General features: G+C 44.8%; 1 protein-coding gene across 2 annotated transcripts; it reads left to right on the forward strand.

Moving 5' to 3' along the window:
* Positions 1-2215: 2215 nt before the first annotated feature.
* On the forward strand, positions 2216-22173 carry AP1M2 (adaptor related protein complex 1 subunit mu 2). Of its 2 annotated transcripts, XM_053370742.1 has the most exons (12): positions 2223-2389; positions 5006-5162; positions 6356-6423; positions 7599-7729; positions 8398-8545; positions 10823-10949; positions 12289-12431; positions 13445-13516; positions 14489-14647; positions 16070-16195; positions 18448-18523; positions 19369-22173. In XM_053370742.1, exons 1-12 carry the CDS (start codon positions 2348-2350, stop codon positions 19389-19391), a joined length of 1272 nt encoding a protein of 423 aa, XP_053226717.1. In that variant the 5' UTR covers positions 2223-2347; the 3' UTR covers positions 19392-22173. The 2 variants fall into 2 exon arrangements, with proteins under 2 accessions (XP_053226718.1, XP_053226717.1); XM_053370743.1 differs by lacking the exon at positions 14489-14647 and having other exon boundaries at positions 2216-2389.
* Positions 22174-22576: the final 403 nt, after the last annotated feature.

Here is a 22576-nt window from a genome sequence, read left to right on the forward strand (position 1 = left end):
GCTCAGACATAGCGTTACTGACATTGCCTGCAGTGGAGGAGTTGTGCACATTCCAGCTGGGATTAATCCTAAGTCTAGCTCGCACACATACACACAGAGTTCTCCCGGCCTCATAAAGCCTGGCATTGTGTGAAGGGCATTGCTGCCTCCACCGAAATATCACTCCCATGCAGTCATCGCTGTCGCCAAAGCACAATGGAAGGCCTGCCATGCGCTGCCTCGTCAGCTGTAGAATTCCAGGCGGCCGGCTGCTTCTCCCACATTCACCCACCCGTCACAGCAGCTTCTCTGGGCTTTGCCACCAGCAATACACAGAATCCAGCTTACAGCTAAGGGGTGGGGAGAACATTAGCACTATGATTAGCATTCATTATATTATTATCTTTTTAAATACCTAAAGGTATCCCAAGCAATTTGTTCAATCATAAAACTATTTATTTATTTAAAAAAAAGTTTTTCCTCGACTGAAGCACTCCTGGGTACAAATACACTGAGAAGTGAAAAGGAAGAGGAGTCAGAGATACTTCCCGATGGATTTGTATTGTTGGGGAACACTGTTTTTATGTGGATCATTCTTCTTCTTCTTCTTCTTTATTCAATTTGTATACTACCCTTCATCCCCCTTCATCCGGATAGCACAGGGTGATTCACAACAGAAAAAAACAAAATGAGAATAGAAGAAGAAGAAGAGTTTGGATTTGATATCCCGCTTTATCACTACCCGAAGGAGCCTCAAAGCGGCTAACAATGTCCTTTCCCTTCCTCCCCCCACAACAAACACTCTGTGAGGTGAGTGAGGCTGAGAGACTTCAGAGAAAGGTGACTAGCCCAAGGTCACCCAGCAGCTGCATGTGGAGGAGCGGAGAATCGAACCTGGTTCCCCAGATTACAAGACTACCGCTCTTAACCGCTACACCACACTGGCTCTCTAAGTGGATAATAAAACAAAAACCAATAACTCTCCACAAGCACATTAAAAAATGCTACTACAGTCATACCTTGGTTTTCGAACAGCTTAGTTCTCAAACGTTTTGGCTCCTGAACACTGCAAACCCGGAAGTGACTGTTCTGGTTTGCGAACTACTTTTGGAAGCCAAACATCCGACGGGGCTTCCAACTGGTTGCAGGAGCTTCCAGCAGCCAATCAGAAGATGCACTTTGGTTTCTGAACATTTTGGAAGTTGAACAGAGTTCCAGAATGGATTCCATTCAACTTCCAAGGTATGACTGTACTGCGGCCCATGTTTTGTTAGCCCAAAAATTGAAAACAAGCAAGGTCCCAACCAAAGAAGAACAACAACTTAAGTTGACAGAATATGCACAACTCGCAGACTTAACATATAGAATAAGAGAACAAGAAGAACATACGTTTAGAGAAGATTGGAAAACGTTTATTGAATATATGGGAAATAACGGTGTACAGCTGAAAACGCTGGCAACAGCATTAAGATAAATTCAACAGTGTAAATAAGTTTTGATGGATGTAATAATGGAATACTGAATGGTATAGTTTCTGTAAAATATGCAGGGATCTATGATATGTAAAATGAACCATGGAAAGAGAAGAAGGGAAGTCGTTGATATATGAAAGATGTAAAAATGAATACTTTAAATTGTAAAACAGAAATGTTAATAAAAATGATATAAAAAATAAAATAAAAAGCCATAGAATGTTAATCAGCCTGGTTGAAGAGAAACGTTTTCGCCTGGCGCCTAAAGATATATATTGAAGGCACCAAGTGAGCCTTTCATCAACATCATCCATGGGCATATTCAGGATTTCTGTTGGGAGGGCAGAACCTCAGTTAATTAAGTATTTTTATTGATTTACTTGATTTAGGGGGGGCGCCCCTCTTTGGCTACGCCCATGTCACCATCATCATTATGGTTATTGATTAGTATTTATTAAATTTGTTACTCCCCTTATCTTGCCCAGGGCAACCCAAAGAGAACTTACAACCCAACCCAACTAAACCCAACTCATCATCCGGATTCTATGGGGAAACCGAGAGGAGAATTAAGAACGGGGCGTTTCTCTGCTTCCCAGCCTCTCTTCACACGGGATCGGGATCTCGGCTGGAATCCTATGGGGCTAATCGCTTGCGCGCGTGCACACGTCTGTCCAGCCCCTCTCTCGAGAGAGAGAGAGAAACTGCGACGTCTGTCCTCCCATTTCCTTTCTGTCGGAGGACTTCTATCCCACACCCTCCTGCTGCTGCTGCCTCCGCCTCCTCTCCTTTAAGGCAGCCCAGCTCACCTGTAGGCGCAGCGCCCTCACCTAGCCCAGGTGGCTGCCGAGAGCGAGCGAAGAAGGAGAGGAGGAGGAAGTGGGCGCAGCAGGAGCAGCATGTCCGCCTCGGCCGTTTTTATCCTTGACCTGAAAGGCAAGGTGAGTGTGACCCCCAGATCTTCCTCTCAGGTGGGGCAGAGCAGCCTCCACCCTCCAGGCGAAGTTTCCCAAATAACTCCCCCTTCTCTCTACGCCCTCCAGTATTTCCGCTCGCCAGATCCAAGTTTCTGGGTGTTACCTGGTGCAGACTTCCATTCATACTGTGTACCCTTATCCCCCTCTTCACTTTTCAGCCTGGAGAAGTTAAAGCCTTTTGAGACCAGCTGGGGAATTGAGTAGCACCCAGGTGGCCTGGCTGTGCCTTCTAACTGCTAGGCCACCTTTGCCTCTGGGCACAAGGAGAGCGATGGGTGCTCCTGGCCCTGGTGCCAAGGTTTCTTCCTGCAGCTCCCACCTTCCGGGAGATGGGGCCCACCTGTGCTGCGTCTGGCTGGCATCCCCTATCCCAGAGCTGGGGCTTGTTGGTGCTCCATTGCAGGCTCTATCCTGTTGCAGTGGGTGTGGAGGAGATTCTTTTTGGCCCTCCTTTTCTAGGCTGAGGAGTGGTCTGAAAATTGTGACCGCTTAGTGAACGGAGGCAGCCTGGGAATGTTGTTCCCGGAGCGTGTGGACCTGCTTGCTGCCATCCTGCTGGCTCTGGTTGCGTCAGGGAGCCTGTTCGACCAGCTAGGTTGCTTCAAATGGGTGAAAGAGCAGGGCCAGAGCTGTAGCAGCAAAGCAGAATGAGCCCTGAGCCCATCACTTTAAGGAGCAGAAACTGGAAAAAAACATTTGCTTTCTCTGTGATAAGCTGTGCACACTGGAACTGCCTGCTGCTACCTGTTCAAAACAACAACAACAAGAACAGTTGATGGCAGGGTTCAGAATAGTAGGCCAATTTGTGGAAGAGAGGAACAGCATCAGAGCTAGCGCAAGGTAACAGTTAAGAACCTGAGCGGAAAAGTCAACATCTGAACACAAGATCGAGGAGATTGGTGACAAACAGATTTATTTGCTAGACTGCTCGGTTTGTTCAATACTGGAATGAGAAGCATGCTAATACTGTTCAGACATTTACTCCCTGCCCCCCGCTCTTATAGAATCCCCCCTCCAAAGCAATTTTATTAACAATTACAATTACAGTGGTACCTCGGGTTGAGAACTTAATTCGTTCTGGAGGTTTGTTCTTAACCTGAAACTGTTCTTAACCTGAGGCTCCACTTTAGCTAATGGGGCCTCCTGTTGCCGCCACACGATTTCTGTTCTCATCCTGAAGCAAAGTTCTTAACCCGAGGTACTGTTTCTGGGTTAGCGGAGTCTGTAACCTGAAGCATCTGTAACCCGAGGTACCACTATTCTGTGTAATAATGCAAGTCTCAGCGCAGCTATAGCTTTACTACATGTTGTTAGGCAAACGACAGTCTACATCAGGCATAGGCAAACTTGGCCCTCCAGATGTTTTGGGACTACAACTCCCATCGTCCCTGACCTCTGGTCCTGTTAGCTAGGGATACTAGTTTGTCTGCATCACTGCCCCCTCCCCTTCTGTAATAGGATGGTAATAAATATACATAAGGGGCTGTTATACTCTGATTAAGCATTTTTAAACAATCAAAAAATTCATCTACATGCATATTATTAATAATAATAACAATGACTATTAAGGCTGCATTGCTATACCTACCTTCATGGAAGTAAGCCCAACTGAACTCAATGGGACATACTTTTGGAGTAGTTAGCTTATAGGAGTTTGCTGTAAGTGAAGTACTTGGGGAACCTTCTGATGATGGGTGCCCCCTATCTTACACAAAGCTGAGTTTATGCACTGAATAGGATCTTGTGCGGGAAAGATCATGGAGGTACAGTATCACATTTTTTAAAATAAGTGTGGCATGAAAGGGAAGCCTGGTCCATGACAGAGGTAGCTCTGGGGGTGGCGAATATTATGGTACAGCTGCATTTTCCTTTTCCTCCCACCACATCTCTAAAATAACAACTTCGTTGAAGGATGAAAAAGACCAGGGGTGGAACAAGACAATTTGCTGCCTGAAGCAAAGGACGATATTGCCTCCCTCCCTGCTCCATGTAGAGAAGCTGGCCAGATTGACAGTTGAATCTTACTTCAGCTGTGCCAGGGGGACGGTTTCCTCCATCGCACCTGACAGCAGCTGGCAAGTTTAGAGGGTACATGAGAGGCTTGTGGTGCACATCTCTGTTCTCCCACAGAGGCGAATGCTGTGTGGGACTGTGACTGCTGTCACCTGAAGCGATTGCTTCTTCTACCTAATAACAGAGCTGGCTCTGAAAAGCACAAAGGAGAGAACTAAAGGCCCGTTAGGTAGAGAAGATCTATTGTTTATTTGACCGGGATGTGCTTTTGGAGCACTCGCGTATGTGGCCAGGGAATACAGGGTGAGAATGCAACCTGGAAGACTTGCATCTAACAGCAGAATTCACTCGGATGTCTGTCCTATTAAGTTCTATGGGTCTTACTCCCAGGTAAGTGGGTAAAGGGTCCCAGTCTAAACCTCCTCCCTGGAAAATGGTGTGTGGGTGAATGACATACATGATGCTACTTAGAGGAAGCATCAGCGATAACGTGAGCAGCGCACTGTGGGTGTCTCAGTGTCAGCCATGCAAGGCTAGCGTGGCTTAAGCTTCTTTCCCATCCTCCAGCCGCTCATCAGCCGCAACTACAAAGGAGATGTGAGCATGTCAGAGATTGACTACTTCATGCCGCTCTTGATGCAGAAGGAGGAAGAAAGTGCCCTGACGCCACTCCTGTCCCGCGGGAAAGTGCATTTCCTTTGGATCAAGCACAGCAACATTTACTGTATCCTTTTAATTCCGGGGAGAGGGGTGGGATGCTGCAGCCCCTGTGAGGGGCAAAACCCAAGTCCAACTGGATTCAGAAACACTACTGCCTCATTCATTCCTCCTCACCACTATGAGCTGAATAAAGAGCATGAAATCACACACAAAAAAGAAACACTACTGCCTCCAACTGTGGCGCATAGCCAGCAAGGCTGGTAATCTTCGATAGCTTTTTCCTCCATGAATTTGTCTTCTAAAGCCACCCAAGTTAGGGGACCATTACTGCCTTCTCTGGGAGGGAGCACCACAGTCTATGTGCTGCGTGAACGGCACACAATATTCTAAATGCAGTTGCACCATAGATTTGTATAACAGCAATATAATGTTGGCAGTTTGTTTTCAGTTAGCCTTGCCCTGTGCTCCTAAGTTTCAGCGAAGTGGAGATTGCAGGCCCTGCGTTTCTGAACTTCTTTGGAATGATGGAGAAAGGGCAATAATGGGGTAGGCAACCTAAGGCCCGGGGGCCGGATGCAGCCCAATCGCCTTCTAAATCCAGCCCGCAAATAGTCTAGGAATCAGCGTGTTTTTACATGAGTAGAATGCGTCCTTTTATTTAAAATGCATCTCTGGGTTATTTGTGGGTCCTGCTTGGTGTTTTTACCTGAGTAGAATGTGTGCTTTTATTTATAATGCATCTCTGGGTTATTTGTGGGTCCTGCTTGGTGTTTTTACCTGAGTAGAATGTGTGCTTTTATTTAAAATGCATCTCTGGGTTATTTGTAGGGCATAGGAATTCATTCATTTTTTTTTTTTCAAAATATAGTCCGGCCCACCACATGGTCTGAGGGACGGTGGACCAGCCCACAGCTGAAAAATGTTGCTGACCCCTGGGCAAGAATGAAGCATGTGCAGAATCCTTTTGACTAGACAGAAGCCTCATGTTAGGAGATGAGTTGTCAGATGAGAGCTGAAAGGCTGGTCCCAAAAAGGGAAAACTGCAAACTGCTGCAAGATCCCGTCCAAGGAAACAACCACTGAAGAATCCACATGTGGTTTCTGTGCATCCCAATGTTTATCTACTGCCTGGCATTGGTGGCTATGTCCTCTATTTAGGCTAGAGTCCCCCAAAGCCAATACTCCTTCCCGACCATTCCCAAGTCTCTAGTCCATCAGTTCAGAAATCTCTTTCTTTACCCTTAACCTTTTGTGCAGTGGTGGCCTTAACCATGAAGAATGCCAATGCCTCACTAGTGTATTCTTTTCTCTATAAAGTGGTAGAGGTAAGTCAAGGAGCCATTTTTAGACATACAAAGAAGAACAGGGCACCAAGATAGGAAAGGCTGATGCTATCTTTGACTTCCCCATTGTGTTATTCTGTTGGCTTGGAGTAGCATGCAGGCAACACACACCCTCCCCCATAGAAGCCAACTCCTAGGGGCTGAGGTTCCTTCGCCCCCCCATAAAATATTTGATGGGGCCAGCGTGCCCCAAAGCTGATGGACATTGCCATTCAAATGCTTTGTGTCCACTGCATCATGTGATCGATTGTGCTGGGCAGGGCGTACCTGGGGTCCCCAATATTTTTGCCAGGTTGGCACCCCTGCCCTCCCCCAAATGATCTTGGGGCTTTTGGTTTCCTCTTGGCACTACAAACCCTGATAGTATCTTTTTGGGGCCAGGGATGAAAGGCCAGTTTGCCCTTCATAGCATAAAATCTGGCTTCTTCCACCCCATTGATTCCAGCCTTTGAAAACTGAACTTGTATGCTGTCTTTTAGTGTATTCACTCTCAAGTTTTGTTAAAAGGTAATAATAACTTCAAGGCACAGTTTTATAAAATTTACAGCAGGGGTGAAGAATTTGTGCCCTCCAGAAGCTCCCACCAGCCTGAGACAGCATGGCAAATAGACAAGGATGATAGAAGTTGTAGCTTGCAACATCTGGAGAGTCATAGGTTCCCCATCTCTGATTTACAACAATTAAAATAACAGAGCAATTAAAAAACAACATTTTAGCACCAACGGAAACCAGTTTAAAATAACACTCTTACACTTAAGAACTTTAAATGTAAATCCAATTTACTTTGGATTTGCTTCCCATTTTAATTCAGAATAAAAGTGTGCCGCTTATCAGATGTTTGGGAAAATCTGAAGTAGAAGTCGCCATCTGGCAAGGCTGGAATGGGGGTATAGCAACCCATATGAAACCAACTCTCTGCCCCTGTGCATACCTGAAGGGCCCACCTATCTTCCTTTCCCAATAACTAATGCATCCCACACTGGGAATTCTGCAAGAAAGATGCACTTGAGCCAAATGTAGATGGATCAAAGTTCTGGAATTTGGAATTTGGGTATTGGGGCTGCGGAATTCTAGGCTCTTCACCCCTGGACTGGGGGGGGGTCACCTCTTCTGTATAAAATCCAGTAGGGTGAAACTTTTCATTCTCTCATTGTCAGGTCTTTTCTGAATATTTCAAAGAGCTGGAAGAAGAGAGCATCCGTGACAATTTTGTCATTGTGTATGAACTGCTGGATGAGCTTATGGATTTTGGGTTTCCCCAGACAACAGATAGTAAAATTTTGCAGGAGTGAGTCACTTGGTCTGCTCCCCCTCTCCTAACCTTCCCCCCCCTACTTTTCTGCTACCTCTTTCTGACATTGTGCAAATAAATGACCTAAGGCATTCAGGGAAGTTTTTAATATGTAACGCTGTACTGTTTTTAACACTTGATTGGGAGCCGCCCAGAGTGGCTGGGGAAACTCAGCCAGATGGGCGGGGTATAAATAATAAATTATTATTATTATATTATTACTAACAGGATTTGAAAACTATATGTGCTGAGGATGGGTATACAGGAGTTCAAGTGGAACAAAATGTTTCCCATGTGTAAAATCTCAAGTGTTGAATTCAGATGTTAATCATTCTGCTTGGGCCAAACTTTATTTCTGAGGGGGCCTCAGTTTGGGGGAAATGAGGTCAGAAGAGATACTTAAATTTCAGTGTTGGGGGGCTCAGAAGTGAATGTCAAAATCTGAACTATCAATGCTTCAAACATTCCTTTTATTCTGAATTGGAATTTCAGATCAGGCAATGTGAAGTTTTGCTGAGATTCTGCTTCTGCTTTAGATAGCAGAAAGTGCTCTTTACAGTCCCCTGTAATCCTTTGAAAAGGTGTGCTTGTTGGGAGGTGGAATGATTGCATCTTATGATGGCAGTTCTGGATCTTGATCTCGCTCCCTCTTCACCCTGACGTAGGTACATCACTCAGCAGGGCAACAAGCTCGACACGGGCAAATCCCGCGTTCCACCCACCGTCACCAATGCAGTCTCCTGGAGGTCAGAGGGCATCAAATATAAGAAGAATGAAGTCTTCATTGATGTCATTGAATCTGTCAATCTGCTGGTGAGTTATTGTGGAAATGTGGGTCTGTCTGGCTCACTTAGGTACGTAGGGATCCGGGCAACATTGCAAAGAGCCTAAAAAGTTGGCATGGCCTTTTGTGTTGCAGCACCTGCCCCATTGGAATTCCCTTCCATTAAATATTACATGGGCATCAACTCTGGTGGCATGAAGTTGCTCAGGTGCTTGACCTTTCTCAGCGGAGTGCAGGAGGAAAGCTGAGTCGCTGGCAGCTGCTCAGAGCAGGGCGTGTGTGTCTCCCTTGAGAGAAATGCTGGTTTCCAATGGTGATGGTGGTGCTCCCACAGGGATGGTGGTGATCTGCCCTGAACCAGTATTTTCTCCTCTTAGAGCATCAGCTTTGACAGCAAATGAGCTCAGAAGAGATGATGATAAGATGAGAAAAGGAAAGTGGGCAAAAGGTAGCTCGGAATCTACTGGAGATCCCTGGGCAATTTCTGGGTTTCTCAACAGCAACAGAAGCTGCTCCACACCCCTTTCTGCTGAAATGAAGGGCAGGAATAGATCTCTCTCTCTCTCTCTCTCTCTCTCTCTCTCTCTCTCTCTCCCTCTCTTTATGATTAGAGTGTGTGAGCTCCCGTTGTTCGGTCCCTGCTCTTGCCAACCTAGCAGTTTGAAAGCATGTCAAAGTGCAAGTAGATAAATAGGTACCACTCCGGTGGGAAGGTAAACGGGTTGCCAGAAGCAGCTTAGTCATGCTGGCCACATGACCCGGAAGCTGTACGCCGGCTTCCTCAGCCAATAAAGCGAGATGAGCGCTGCAACCCCAGAGTCGTCCGCGACTGGACCTAACGGTCAGAGGACCCTTTGCCTTTACCATATTTATTTAGTGCATTTCATAGAATCGTAGAGTTGGAAGGGATCTCGAATGTCATCTAGTCCAACCCCCTGCAATGCAAATATCCCACCTTCCCCACCACCCCCAGGAGCACAAAGTGACTTTTTATGGTTCTCCCCCTCAGTTCTAGTACTGAGATCCACTTCTGGGCTGAGCATGTTCCTTAATTTTGTGTGCTGTTTCTCTCTCCATCCCCATTTTGCACATAGATCCAGTTGGAGGATCTCTGGTTTCTAGTGCAAAAACAAAGCATATCCGATATGCCTGAGTCTGCCCACTGATATATGATTTTAGTTTGCACACAGCACATCTAAGTACTGAATAGTGTTGTTTTGTGTACTGGTGGGTAACTTCCCTGGGCTTTGAAAGTTCATTTTAAAAAGGGGCTAGTTTGAATTCCAATTCAAGGTGTCCAAAAAGGAACTAATTCCAGTTATATTTGTCCCTTTAGTTCTGTTCATGTTCAGTTCAAATGCATCCAAATTATTTTACCCTCAACATTCAGAATGTTACAAGCTGCTGTGCTGAAGTATAAAATATGCTTAAGAAAACACAGTGGAATGTGAATTGTTTGGCTTGTTATTCCCAACGATTATGATCCTTAAACTTCAAAGCCCAAAGATCAGTAGAAAATGCATGTAGGAGATTGAACCTGAAGCTAAGAAAACATTTAAAAGCTCTCCCTCAAAATGAACAATTTACATTCAGTTCACTTGGCAGTTGTGGGAACTACACTAGTGGCCAAAGTTGTGGAAACCTTTTGGAAAAAGTGCATTTCCGAGGTTTGACAGCTCATAACACGTGATTATCTCTCTAAACACTCATGCTCATTGGCTGCATTCAGATGATGGGAAGCTACTGCATATCAACCTAAGCAAGTTGTGCTTCCTTTTTCTGGTTATTTGGCTATAACTTTTGATAGAACACAGATAATTGAACAAACTTTGTTGCATTACATTCTTCATTAAATTATCTTTCTATTGATATGTAATTTTATGGTATTACTCCAAAAAAGTGGGGCTATGAGCCATCAAACCTCAGAAATACACTATTTCCAAATGGTTCCCACAATTTTAATTGTATCAATTAACATAATTAATTAATAATTAATTAATACAATTAATTAATATAATAATTTTTTATTATTTATACCCCGCCCATCTAGCTGGGTTTCCCCAGCCACTCTGGGCAGCTTCCAACAGAACACTAAAAACACTAGTGTACTATAAGGCATAGTTCAGAGATTTTTGAACTAATTCAGCAAACTGCATTAAACTGAACTGGCTCATTCCAAGACTGGCGCTGCAGTTTCAGCCTGGCTGTTATCAGGGACAGGAGGGAGAAGCCCCCCTTCTTCCAGGCAAAGAGAGGAGAGGGGAGGAGTTGTGACCCTGAGACTCAGACCCTGCTCTGTCTTCCAGGTTAATGCCAACGGGAGTGTCCTGCTGAGTGAGATTGTGGGCTCCATCAAGCTGAAGGTCTTCCTCTCCGGCATGCCAGAGCTGCGTTTGGGCCTCAATGACAGGGTGCTCTTTGAGATCACAGGACGTAAGTCACCCATTGCCCTGAAAGCAGGAGCACCAGCATTTGGGTGGGCTGGGCAGAGAGAGCCTCCAGCAGCAGGAGATGTTGGGCTGAATGACACTAGATTTGGCTGGGGAACACAGCAGAGATTTGGCTTATTGTTGTGGTTTTTCATTTTATGTAGATAAGGTGTAATTTCAGGCCAGGAGCTTATTTTTAAAAGTAGCATTCATGAAGGTGCATTTTTGGGGGGGCCTCTCTCTCTCTGTACTGAAACACCAGAGCAGCACCCACACATCTGGGTGTGTCTATGAAAAATGCAGTTTCTTTCATTCATCATTAACTTGCTGGTAACTTTTAATGTGGACCTCATGTTTTGGGAATGGACAGCCTGTGTTCTTTTCTGCCAAATACTCACATATTTCTGCTGCTTCCAGTCTTTGGGTGTTTGTGTTTTAAAGTTGAGGGCTTTAATAATGACTTTTTAAAAAAACAACCTCTTCAAAGTGTTGGTGCTGACCTTTAAAGCCCTAAACGGCCTCAGCCCGGTATACCTGAAGGTGCATCTCCACCCCCATCCTTCTACCCAAACACTGAGGTCCAGCTCCGAGGGCCTTCTGGCAGTTCCCTTACTGCAAGAAGCCAAGTTACAGGGAACCAGGCAGCGGGCCTTCTCGGTAGTAGCACCTGCCCTGTGGAACACCCTCCCACAGATGTCAAAGAGCAGAACTACCACCAGACTTTTAGAGTTGAAGCCCTGTTTAGGGAAGCTTTTAATGTTTAACAGACCACTGTATTTTAATACTTTGTTGGAAACCACCCAGAGTGGCTGGGGAAACCCAGCCAGATGGGAGGGGTATAAATAATAAATTATTATTATTATTATTTTATTTGCAAGCACCATCCCCAATAAACGCTTGGAGTTCTGAGTGTTGGCTATTTGCAGATTAGTTGCGCTGCAGAAGGCGTGCTGGGGAGACCACACATTACAAGGAACACAAAAGTAACTTTTGCTAGGTTTTAATAACAAAAACAAAAACTCCTTTTACACTAAATCAATATGCACGACCCATCCACCAGGGTATTGTTCTTTATATACCATACCCAACAGCTTAATTACCACAACTTAACAGCACCTGCTATACTGCTTCACAGCTGTAAAACTAGGTCATGTTATTTGCTCTGGCCTTTAAAGAAATACACATCTTGTGGAACAATAATGAACCTTCAAATTTAAAGAGACCATTCAACACTGAGAGGCCAAGAATCACAAGGACAGGCAGCTGTTTTTCTCTGGCTAGACCATAGTCTCTCCCCTGCTATGCCCTGGGCAATTGTGACAGCCACACTTCTGACTTCTCAGGTGGAAAAAATAAGTCTGTGGAGCTGGAAGATGTCAAGTTCCATCAATGTGTGCGGCTGTCACGTTTTGACAATGACCGGACCATCTCCTTTATCCCACCTGATGGAGATTTTGAGCTCATGTCCTATCGGCTGAACACACAGGTTAGTCTGGGATTCGGAGCCTAGGAAAAAGTGATGCCATGGTGATCTCATTGGGTACAGAGGCAACTCCTTTGTGCATGGTTGCACTGAGGCAGTAGCTGCCTAATTTTCCCAGATTAGCTTTTTTCTTAATGATTCATGCCCAGCTAGGTCGTTTGCCTACTTATCTATAGGCTGATGCTGTCAGGGAAGAGAGAGTTCCTTGCAGAAGGATAGCGGGAATTACGCCCAGTTGACAAACTAGTTCCTTGTTGAGGACGCCATGTGTGCTATCTTCAGATCTTGAGCCACTCACGGTTGCAGCTGGCTGATTCTCTATATATTGAGACATCTATTCTCTGCCGCTATAAAACATGTGGAACAGCAATCCTATATATGTACTACTGCACTGTTTGGATAAACCACACTAGAAATAATCCCATCATTTTGTACATTCCCACAGTACTTTAAAAGGCATTGCTTTCTTTCTCAGATCTCTCCCCCCCCCCCGCAACCTGACAGTTAAAAGAACTCATTGTTGTTAAATGTTAAAGCTCAGAGGAAGGCCAGGGGTGGTTGCTCCCAAAACTCTCCATAGCTGTCAACGTTTCCCTTTTTTTAAGGGAAATTCCCTTATTCCGAATAGGATTCCTCACAAGAAAAGGGAAAAGTTGACAGCTATGAAACTCTCTCCTCCTATCAGATGTGTCCTATTGCCCTGGCACTTGTTCAAGCAATAGGAAAATAACTATTTGTAGTATTTATCTTGCAATCACCAAATGATGATGATAACAGTTATTTGGTGAAGGCAAGATAAATACGACCTGGTTCTTAGGGTCTTTTGCCTGGCTCCTACAAGGTGGCACAAGATTTCTCAAGTATACAGGACTGATTAAGCCACAATGACAGGATTCGTAGGTGTTCTGAGCTTTCATCATGCCTGACACACCTCCCATTAACCTTTTGCTCTTTGGCTCTAACCTGCTGGAGGCTCTGGAGCCCATGAATGAGATTCTCTCTCTCTTTGCTTGAAGGTGAAGCCCCTCATCTGGATAGAGTCTGTCATTGAGAAGTTCTCTCACAGCCGAGTGGAGATTATGGTGAAGGTGAGTTTCTTTGAGGGATACTGCTACCCTTTACCCAAGGCTTCCATAATAAGGGTGATTAGAGGAAAACACATGATAAAGAGGACACAATATATTTGGGTATTTATTGCTACAGATTTTGTTCACTCTTAACAGCTTCTCCAGATCATCCAAAAGCGGGATTTGTATTAGCTTTGGATAAATGAGATCACTTCCCAGTCTTCCATGGAGCACTAAAGCAGTGATGAGCTCTGCCCCTCCTGGCTCAAAGCTTGCTTCTCTCTCTTTTTTAAAAATATTTTTTATTTTCATTTTTTAGACAAAATTCATATACATTTAAATCATTTTCAATTTGTACATACCTGAGATTACTTAAATCCCCGGACTTCCCCCCCCCTCCCCTGGTTTCCAATTTTTTCTATTCCTTCTGTTGCATCTAATTACATTTTTCAAATTCCTTTTGTACCCCCCGTTTTTAAACTTAAGTCATATTACATTATAAGTGTTATAACAATCCTGCTAACGTTTTTAGATATCTGCAGTGGTCTTTAAGATACTCTGTAATTTTCCCCCACTCTTGACTAAATTTTATATCGTCTTGGTGTCTGATCTTCACGGTCATCTTTGCCATTTCAGCATAGTCCATCATCTTGGATATCTACTTTTTGGTTGGGAGTTTTTCTTCCTTCTGCTTCTGGGCAAAAAGCATTCTTGTGTCTGTTGTTGCATACATAAACAGTCTTTTTAAGTCCTTAGGTCTTTCATCTCCTATTAGTCCCAATAAAAAGGCTTCTGTTTTTTTGATAAAAGTTACCTTAAACATTTTTTTTCAATTTATTATATATCATTTCCCAGAATTCTTTTACTATTTTACATGTCCACCACATGTGGTAGAATGTACCTTGGCTCGCCTCCTTTTCTGGCAGAGACGTAGTTGGGAGGGGTGAAACGCAGACTGTTGCGAGCATCTCTGTCTTTCTCCCTCTCGGAAAGGCAAAGGGCCAATTCAAGAAGCAATCGGTGGCCAATGGAGTAGAGATATATGTCCCGGTCCCGAGTGATGCCGACTCGCCCAAGTTCAAAACCAGCATCGGCAGTGCAAAATACCAGCCTGAGAAGAATGTTGTCGTCTGGAGCATCAAGTCATTCCCGGTGAGAGAGACGCCCCCTTTCCCACAAATCTCCTCCCCCATTCTGTCCCCTGAGTTTTGCAGATGATTTCAAAGATGCAGGTTTAACCCCAGGACATTTCCATTGCATTTGGGAAGGGGGCAATTCTGTTACATGGTCCAGTGCTCCTGCAAGTTTGTTGGGTGGCAATGGAACAGGTGAGCAGTTGGTATTGGTCAAGAGTTTCCACTATATGCTATAGCTGCTCATGAATCCCTGCCCATTAAAGGTAAAGAGACCCCTGACCATTAGGTCCAGTCGTGACTGACTCTGGGGTTGTGGCGCTCATCTCGCTTTATTGGCTGAGGGAGCCGGCGTACAGCTTCTGGGTCATGTGGCCATCATGACTTAGCCACTTCTGGTGAACCAGAGCAGCGCATGGAAACGTCGTTTACCTTCCCACTGGAGTGGTACCTATTTATCTACTTGCACTTGGACATGCTTTCGAACTACTAGGTGAGCAGGAGCAGGGACCGAGCAACGGGAGCTCACCCCATCACGGGGATTTGAACTGCCGACCTTCTGATCAGCAAGTCCTAGGCTCTGTGGTTTAGACAACAGCGCCACCCGTGTCCTTTTTGCCTGCCCATTAGGTGCCAGCAAACCTTGAGAAAACATGAATGCACCTGATCCAAAAACAAATCTCGCTACAGCCAACCAAAGACAACCAACCACACCCTTGGCCACCCCAACCTCTCTCACCACTAGGGAAGTACAACAAGCGAATAGCAAGAGAACCCATACAAGTGATGCTGAAGCCAAACCCCACACATGCACTAAGTAAAAGAATAGACGTTTACCCGAAGGAGTGTCTCCACCCCCATTGTTCAGCCCAGACACTGAGGTCCAGCTCTGAGAGCCTTCTGGCGGTTCCCTCCCTGCGAGGGGTGAGGTTACAGGGAAACCCAGCCAGATGGGCAGGGTATAAATAATAATAATAATAATAATAATAATAATAATAATAATAATAATAATAATAAAATATATATTATTATTGCTTTTATTTATTTATTTATTTATTTATTTATTTATTTATTTATTGGCATTACCACCCCACTCCACTCACCATTCTCCCCTCCCCCTTTTCTTCCCAATCTAATACTGCATGTGACTACTAATAACTCAGTACAAATGAAACTGATCCTAGAAAACGCAACTTGAAAAAAGAGACAATGCACATACTTTTGTAAACTAAGAAATATTTAATAAAAATACATTTCACACACACACACACACACGGATGTGATCCGTAAGGACTTCCAGAAATGCCAAGGTGGATTTTCTTACCCCTTTCCTGTGGCCATTGATTCTTGGTTATTAGGGTCAGGTTGTTGCATTGGCTGGCCTGCATAACAATTGACTTAAAGAAGAAGACCTTACCTTCTTCTGCATTTGGATCTGCAGGGTGGCAAGGAGTACCTGATGAGAGCCCACTTTGGGCTGCCCAGTGTTGAGAATGAGGAGCTGGAGGGACGTCCGCCCATCTCAGTCCGTTTTGAGATCCCCTACTTCACAGTCTCTGGGATACAGGTGAGCTGGAGTTGACTGGAAGATGGAGAAGTGGGGCTCTGTACCAGGGGTCAGCAAACTTTTTCAGCAGGGGGCCGGTCCATTCTCCCTCAGACCTTGCGGGGGGCCGGACTATATTGGAGGGGGGGGAAATGAACAAATTCCTATGCCCCATAAATAACCCAGAGATGCATTTTAAATAAAAGGACACATTCTACTCATGTAAAAACACACTGATTCCCAGACAGTCTGTGGGCCGGATTTAGAAGGTGATTGGGCCGGATCCAGGCCCCGGGCCTTAGTTTGCCTACCCATGCTCTGTACATGTTAAGAGCAAGTAGCTACGATCTGCTGATATACAGTGGTACCTCGGTTTAAGAACAGTCCTGTTTACGAACGATTCGGTTTACGAACTCCACAAAATCGGAAGTAGTGTCCCAGTTTGCGAACTTTACCTCGGTCTAAGAACGGAATCCAAACGGTGGAAGGGCACTGGAGGTGGGAGGCCACATTAGGGAAAGTGTGCCTCAGTTTAAGAACCGGTTTGGTTTAAGAACGGACTTCCGGAATGGATTAAGTTCGTAAACCGAGGTACCACTGTAAAATGGTTCTTGGAATTATTCAAACTCTCTTCCCAAAGCTGCATATGAAAGGAGCATCTTGATTACACTGTAGCTGAGGATTTAAACTCTCTGGAAGTCCAATACTGTATTTGAACTTGTTTCAATGGCTCCTGCTGGTGATTGGAGAGAATACACTGTGAACGGACGAGGAGTGAGTGGAAGTATTTAGGGGAATATTTACAAAAAAATTGACCTCAAATATAAATTCCAGGTAGGGGATACCTTGTCACCAACAGTTGACAACATATAAAGGTTATGAGAATGTGGAAAAGAAGGTGAAGGAATTAATGTATATGCAGCTAAGTAAGATTTATAAAGGACTGTCATGGAACGCTGGGTGGGACGTCTAAAAGAACTACTGTAAAAGAATGGAAAATGCTGTAATTTTAAAGTTGAAAACTAATAATAATAATAATAGGCTTCCTAGCTCTCTGCCTAGCTCTCCTAGGTAGGATAGGGACTATGCAACCCAGAATCCTAGCCTTACCTGCAACACTCTTTTTAAAAAATAAAACAACGTGTGTGTGTGTCTGCTGCAGTCTTTCTGCTCAACTCTCAACGCTGAAAGTTCTCTAGCAATGATAGCAGGATCACCTGAGGATTTGACACACAATAAATCTCTATTGGGGATGTTGACTATCTGAGGTGTGTGTCAAGAGACTTCCTGGATGTTCCCATCCCATTTATGCTGCTGTAAACAGAGACCCAGTCCTTTCAAGCTCATTGTAGGGGAGAAAAGGTGTTGTTTCCTTCTGTTCCTTAGCTTATAGAAATGGGAATGTCTGGAGTACAGGTGGAATGGCTTGTTTTCCTTCTCCGCCCTCCTACCTGTCCCCAATTAAGCACACTTCCCAAGCCTGAACAAAGCAAATACGCAGATATAAAAGCCGACCATTTCTCTCTCTTCCCCTTCCCCTCATGTAAACCACACTTGGCTCACTAATCAGGTTGTTCCTTTAGGAACATAGGGAGGCGCCTTTTGCTCAGGCAGACAATTGTGATGGTCCCTAGAGCAGCTCGGCATTGTCTATGCTGACAGTTCTGGATTTCACAGATGAGTTTTTCCCAGCCCTACCTGGGATTGAACCAGGAACCTTCTGCATGCAAAGAATCTGTTCTACCACAGAGCTACAACCCTTCCATTGCTTTGAGGCCAATTTAAAATGTCCATTGAAAAATAATGATCCAAGCGTTCCTTTCCCACGAACTTGAGATGGGCACAAACAAATGCCCTGGCACCTTCATTACATACATATATTTAGGCGCCAGGCGGATATGTTTCTCCTCAGCCAGGCGTTTGGCTGAGTAACATCCTATGGCCTTTTAAATGTGTCTGTGGGAGGGGGGTTATTGGTGTGTTTTGCTTTGGTTATGTATTTTGTGTTTTTGTTTTGTATTTTTATGTTGTGGACTGCCCTGTGATCTTTGGATGAAGGGTGGTAATAATAATAATAATAATAATAATAATAATAATACTAAATGCAGCCAATATTCCTTTGGGAGAAGGTGGGGCAGGGGCAATTTGCCAAGATACTGTGTAGATTTGAAGTGCCTTTCATTGTGACCAGCTGGCGATGGGTGGTTTAGAGGAGGTTGACGGATGCCCTCCTTTGATATTGTCCTCTCCTCTGCTACCCCTCTCTATCCCAGGTGCGGTACATGAAGATAATTGAGAAGAGTGGGTACCAGGCTCTGCCTTGGGTCCGCTACATCACCCAGAGTGGGGGTAAGTTGTCAAGGAAGCTGAGCTGCATACAGGTTGTATAGACATTGGCTTTCCCTGGCTGAGCAATATCCGTGTACAGTCATATCTTGGGTTACAGATGCTTCAGGTTGCGTTTTTTCGAGTTACGGACCCGCCGAAACCCGGAAGTACCGGAACGGATTACTTCTGGGTTTCGGGGGTCGCACATGCGCAGAAGCGCCAAATCGCTATTTGCACATGCGCAGAAGTGCTGAATAGGAACCCACTCGTGCGCAGACGCGCCGCTGCAGGTTGCGAACACTGCAGGTTGTGAACGTGCATCAGATCACATTCGCAACCCGAGCGTCCACTGTACTAAAAGCTGTATGACGATCCCTTTGTGTTGGAGCCAATGTGGTGTAGTGCTTGGAGTGTCAGACCATGACCATGTCTAACAATTCCCCCTAAAAGACTTGTCCCAAGTTTCCCTGTGCGGAAGCTATGCTGATTCCCTTTCAGCAAGGCTCGTTCTTTGCCTATATGTTTCACAATTCTAGCTGTGAATCTGCCCAAGAGAGAAGCAATACAGGTTTGTAATTATATGGATTTCTCAATCTCTGGAAATGCCCCCCCCTTTTAATTGACGCAGTATTGGCCACTTTCCACCATCCTATTAGCCCTGCGGGGGAGTTTGTCAGTGTTCCCATTTCACAGACGAGAAACTTTTGAGAGCTAAAGCTTCCTCCCTTCTTGCAGGTTCGTTCCTGCCTGTCCTGATCGCTCAGCATCTCCTACAGGCATAAACAGCTGCTCTGGGAAAAGGCACTTTTAAGAACCTTTCTGGCCTGACCCAGGCCTAACATAGTCTCTACCTTTTTTTGTTCCAGATTACCAGCTCCGGACACATTAGTTGTGATCTTGCAGAGCTGGACACCATCAAGAATGAAGAAGCCTGAATGGCCCAAGAATCCTTTGTTGGCACTCTCTGAAGCAAATTGTGTGTGTGTGTGTGTCTCCTCCTTCTCTCAAAATGCCACCCTTCTCCTCTGCCCAACCACAGCTCGATTTGGCAACAGTTCTTGGGCTGGTTTGCCCAGTGCCTTAAGGGGGAAATGATGGCTCTGTGGTTGTTGCCTGAGATGGCACCTGCATTGCTTCCCTACCTGAGTGGCACTGGACTTACCTGTGGCGAAACGCCGACCGGCTGTGCCTTGCCAGGACTCCTGGATGGAGAGACTCTTCCAGGTGCCTTGCCTTCTTTCAGAACCTCCCTCCTTTAGAAGGTTCCACAGAACCAGTGGTGTCGCTTTGCTCCGAAGGTTTAGCTTGGCGTTCTCATCAGGGGGAGATGCGTTTGGCTTCACCTGCGGGTAGCATTCACCTGAGTGTAGCGTTCGGCTCAGCCTGGAAGGTAAGCTGAGCTCCCCACAAGCACCTTGTTGCTCTGCACCTTAGACTGGTGAGCAGAGAGGCAGGGAAAGCATGTCCTGCTATTGTGTGTAGAAGCTAGAACTAGGAGCTTCTGGGCACAAACTCACTGGGTGGCTGCAAGCAAGCCCCTTTCCCCCCTCAGTCTGTTCCCTAATTGTATGATGAGAATAGTGGCTACCTCATTTTTAAGATTTGTGACTCAAAACTACTTCCCATTGTCCTTTAGACCACAATGAGCTGTAAATAGAAGTTGAAATGAAATTGGGCCATTTCAACAGGGTGACCATGACGCTGTTGTGTGTCATTAGTCCTCATTTCCTTTGGTTTTCTGTTCCACTTTCTTCCTTCATTCTGAGCATCCTCACTACAGCCAATAAGTGGAGCTGCTTGCAAGCATACTGGCCAGTTCTTACAATAGTGGGCCTTGTCATTCTGGACACCTGACAGCGAAAATACCAAATATTATTTGGAGAGGAATGCTGAAGCTCAGGCCTGCTTGTGCTCTTCAGAGCTCCTTTTGCCTTTCAGTCAGTTTATTTGAAAAACCAGATACTCCACATACAATTTCCCCTTATTAAATCTTTATTCGGTTTCATCTCTAAGGTCAGGAAAAGAGAATGTCCAGCTGATTAGCAATTAATCCCCTTGATATTTATTGATACTAGTCTATGCACATTTATATTGGAGTGAGCCCCATTTAATGCAGTGATGTCATGTTTGAGTAAGAACACACAGAATTAGGATGCAGGAGTCTGATAACCTGTCTACCTATCTTCCTTTGATTTGCTCCTGTCTCAGTGATGTGGTTGCTACGGAAACAGTCTGAAGCTACTGTTGATTTGTATAGGAACCTGAACCTGAATTGGGCCCTTTGAGAAAAGGGAATTCTAGTTTCCCAACTTTCCCCTTTTAAGCCACTAAAAGCAAGCGGATAAAATAAATGTGGTTATACTGTGAAAAAATACCTCAACACAGTGCTTTTTTTCCTGGGGGTACGCATACTCCTAAACATTTTGTGAATCTAAGTTTGGCCTCATTGAGGGCCAGTATTTCAATATGAGTAGGAAAATGAGAGTACCCCTAAATATTTTTTTAAAGAAAAAAAGCACTGCCTCAGCATGTAAGTGGATCCACGTACAGATCTATTTCATTAGTAGTGAAGCTGCCTCAAATTGAATGCTGTCTATTTAAGTACGGTACAGTGAGAAAAATCCTAGAAAAGGATTTGTTGGTCTGCAGCGACAAGATGGCAGAAAGTAATTGCAGTATAAAGGCCTCCAAATTAAGCCTGTCCCAGAATCTTCCACCTGTTAGGATTTTGGCACTCCCTAATATAATGCAGTTCATGACTGTTTAAGTTCCCCTGCAGATCCAGCAGTACCAACTGTAGCTCAGAGACAAACTTGCAAGCCTCCCAAACCAATTCCTGCAAAGTGGTTGGTGGCAGAGCAAATGCAAAAAATGTCCTGGCACCTGGGTTCAAGCCTTTAAAATATCTGTGTGTGTCCTCCTCCCCTCAAACAAACAAAATAGCAAAACCCCACCTTAGATCTTGCATAAAGGAATGTGTGCAAATCAAAGAAATTAGTTCTGGGGCTGCTGGGTGATTTGTTCCAAATCTGTACAGTCGTACCTCGGAAGTTGAATGGAATCCGTTCTGGAAGTCTGTTCGACTTCCAAAACATTCAGAAACCAAGGCACGGCTTCTGATTGGCTGCAGGAAGCTCCTGCAGCCAATCGGAAGCCCTGTCAGACGTTCAGGTTCCAAAGAACGTTCCCAAACCAGAACACTCACTTCTGGGTTTGCGGTGTTTGGGAGCCAAAACGTTCGAGTCGCAAGGTGTTCAACTTCCGAGGTACGTCTATATAAGCTTCCTATCTATGTTCAAGTAGAAACCTGCTAAACACAGCAAGCAGGGGAGCCAAAGCCCTCACCAGCAGATTTTGGCAGGTGCCCACTTCATGCAGGTATATAGGATTGCATGCTGCTCCGAGCCCTGTGCATTCCTCCCTGAGAGCAGTGGTTCCCCAAAGGGTGTGGCAGGGGAGGATGGAAAGCATGGCCAGAAGATTCCAGGAAAATCAATATTCTATTTTGGGAAAGATTCATATTCTTCTGTAGCTGCATTGTTTTATAATTTCTGGATGTCCTACGATCATAATATAAAATAGTTGTGTTCTGTGTTATAAATCAAGCACTGCTAAGAGTTGTTTGTTTTTGTTTCCCAATGTATTTCTTATCAATAAAAGAATTCTGTGTGGCAGAAGCAAATTTTTATTCTGAAAGTGTGGGAACAAGTTTGAGAACCACTGCTGGGTGGAACATGAGACTCTTAATTTCTGGGATTGAGCCCGATGTTGAGCAAAAGATTCTTGCATTGCAGGGGGTTGAACTAGATGACCCTTCGGGTCCCTTCCAATTCTACAATTCTATGATTCTAATGACTCCCGAGTAAACATAACTTGGATGAAGGAATTGTAGGGATGCTCATCACATTTGCAGATGACACCAAACTGGGAGAGGTAGCTAATGCTACAGAAGACAGAATTGGGATTCAAGATGACTTTAGCAAATTAGAGAACTGGGTCCAAACTAACAAAATGAATTTCAGTAGGGACAAATGAAAGGTTCTACACTTAGGCAGGAAGAACCAGCTGCACAAA

Source organism: Podarcis raffonei, chromosome 17 (assembly GCF_027172205.1).
Source record: "Podarcis raffonei isolate rPodRaf1 chromosome 17, rPodRaf1.pri, whole genome shotgun sequence".
Lineage (NCBI taxonomy): Eukaryota > Metazoa > Chordata > Lepidosauria > Squamata > Lacertidae > Podarcis > Podarcis raffonei.

Coding starts and splice junctions, on each gene's coding strand:
- AP1M2 (XM_053370742.1), top strand. CDS start 2,348: ATGTCCGCCTCGGCCGTTTTTATCCTTGACCTGAAAGGCAAG. Junction 6,424..7,598: donor TTCTCTATAAAGTGGTAGAG/GTAAGTCAAGGA, acceptor TCTCATTGTCAG/GTCTTTTCTGAATATTTCAA. Junction 12,432..13,444: donor CCTATCGGCTGAACACACAG/GTTAGTCTGGGA, acceptor CTTTGCTTGAAG/GTGAAGCCCCTCATCTGGAT.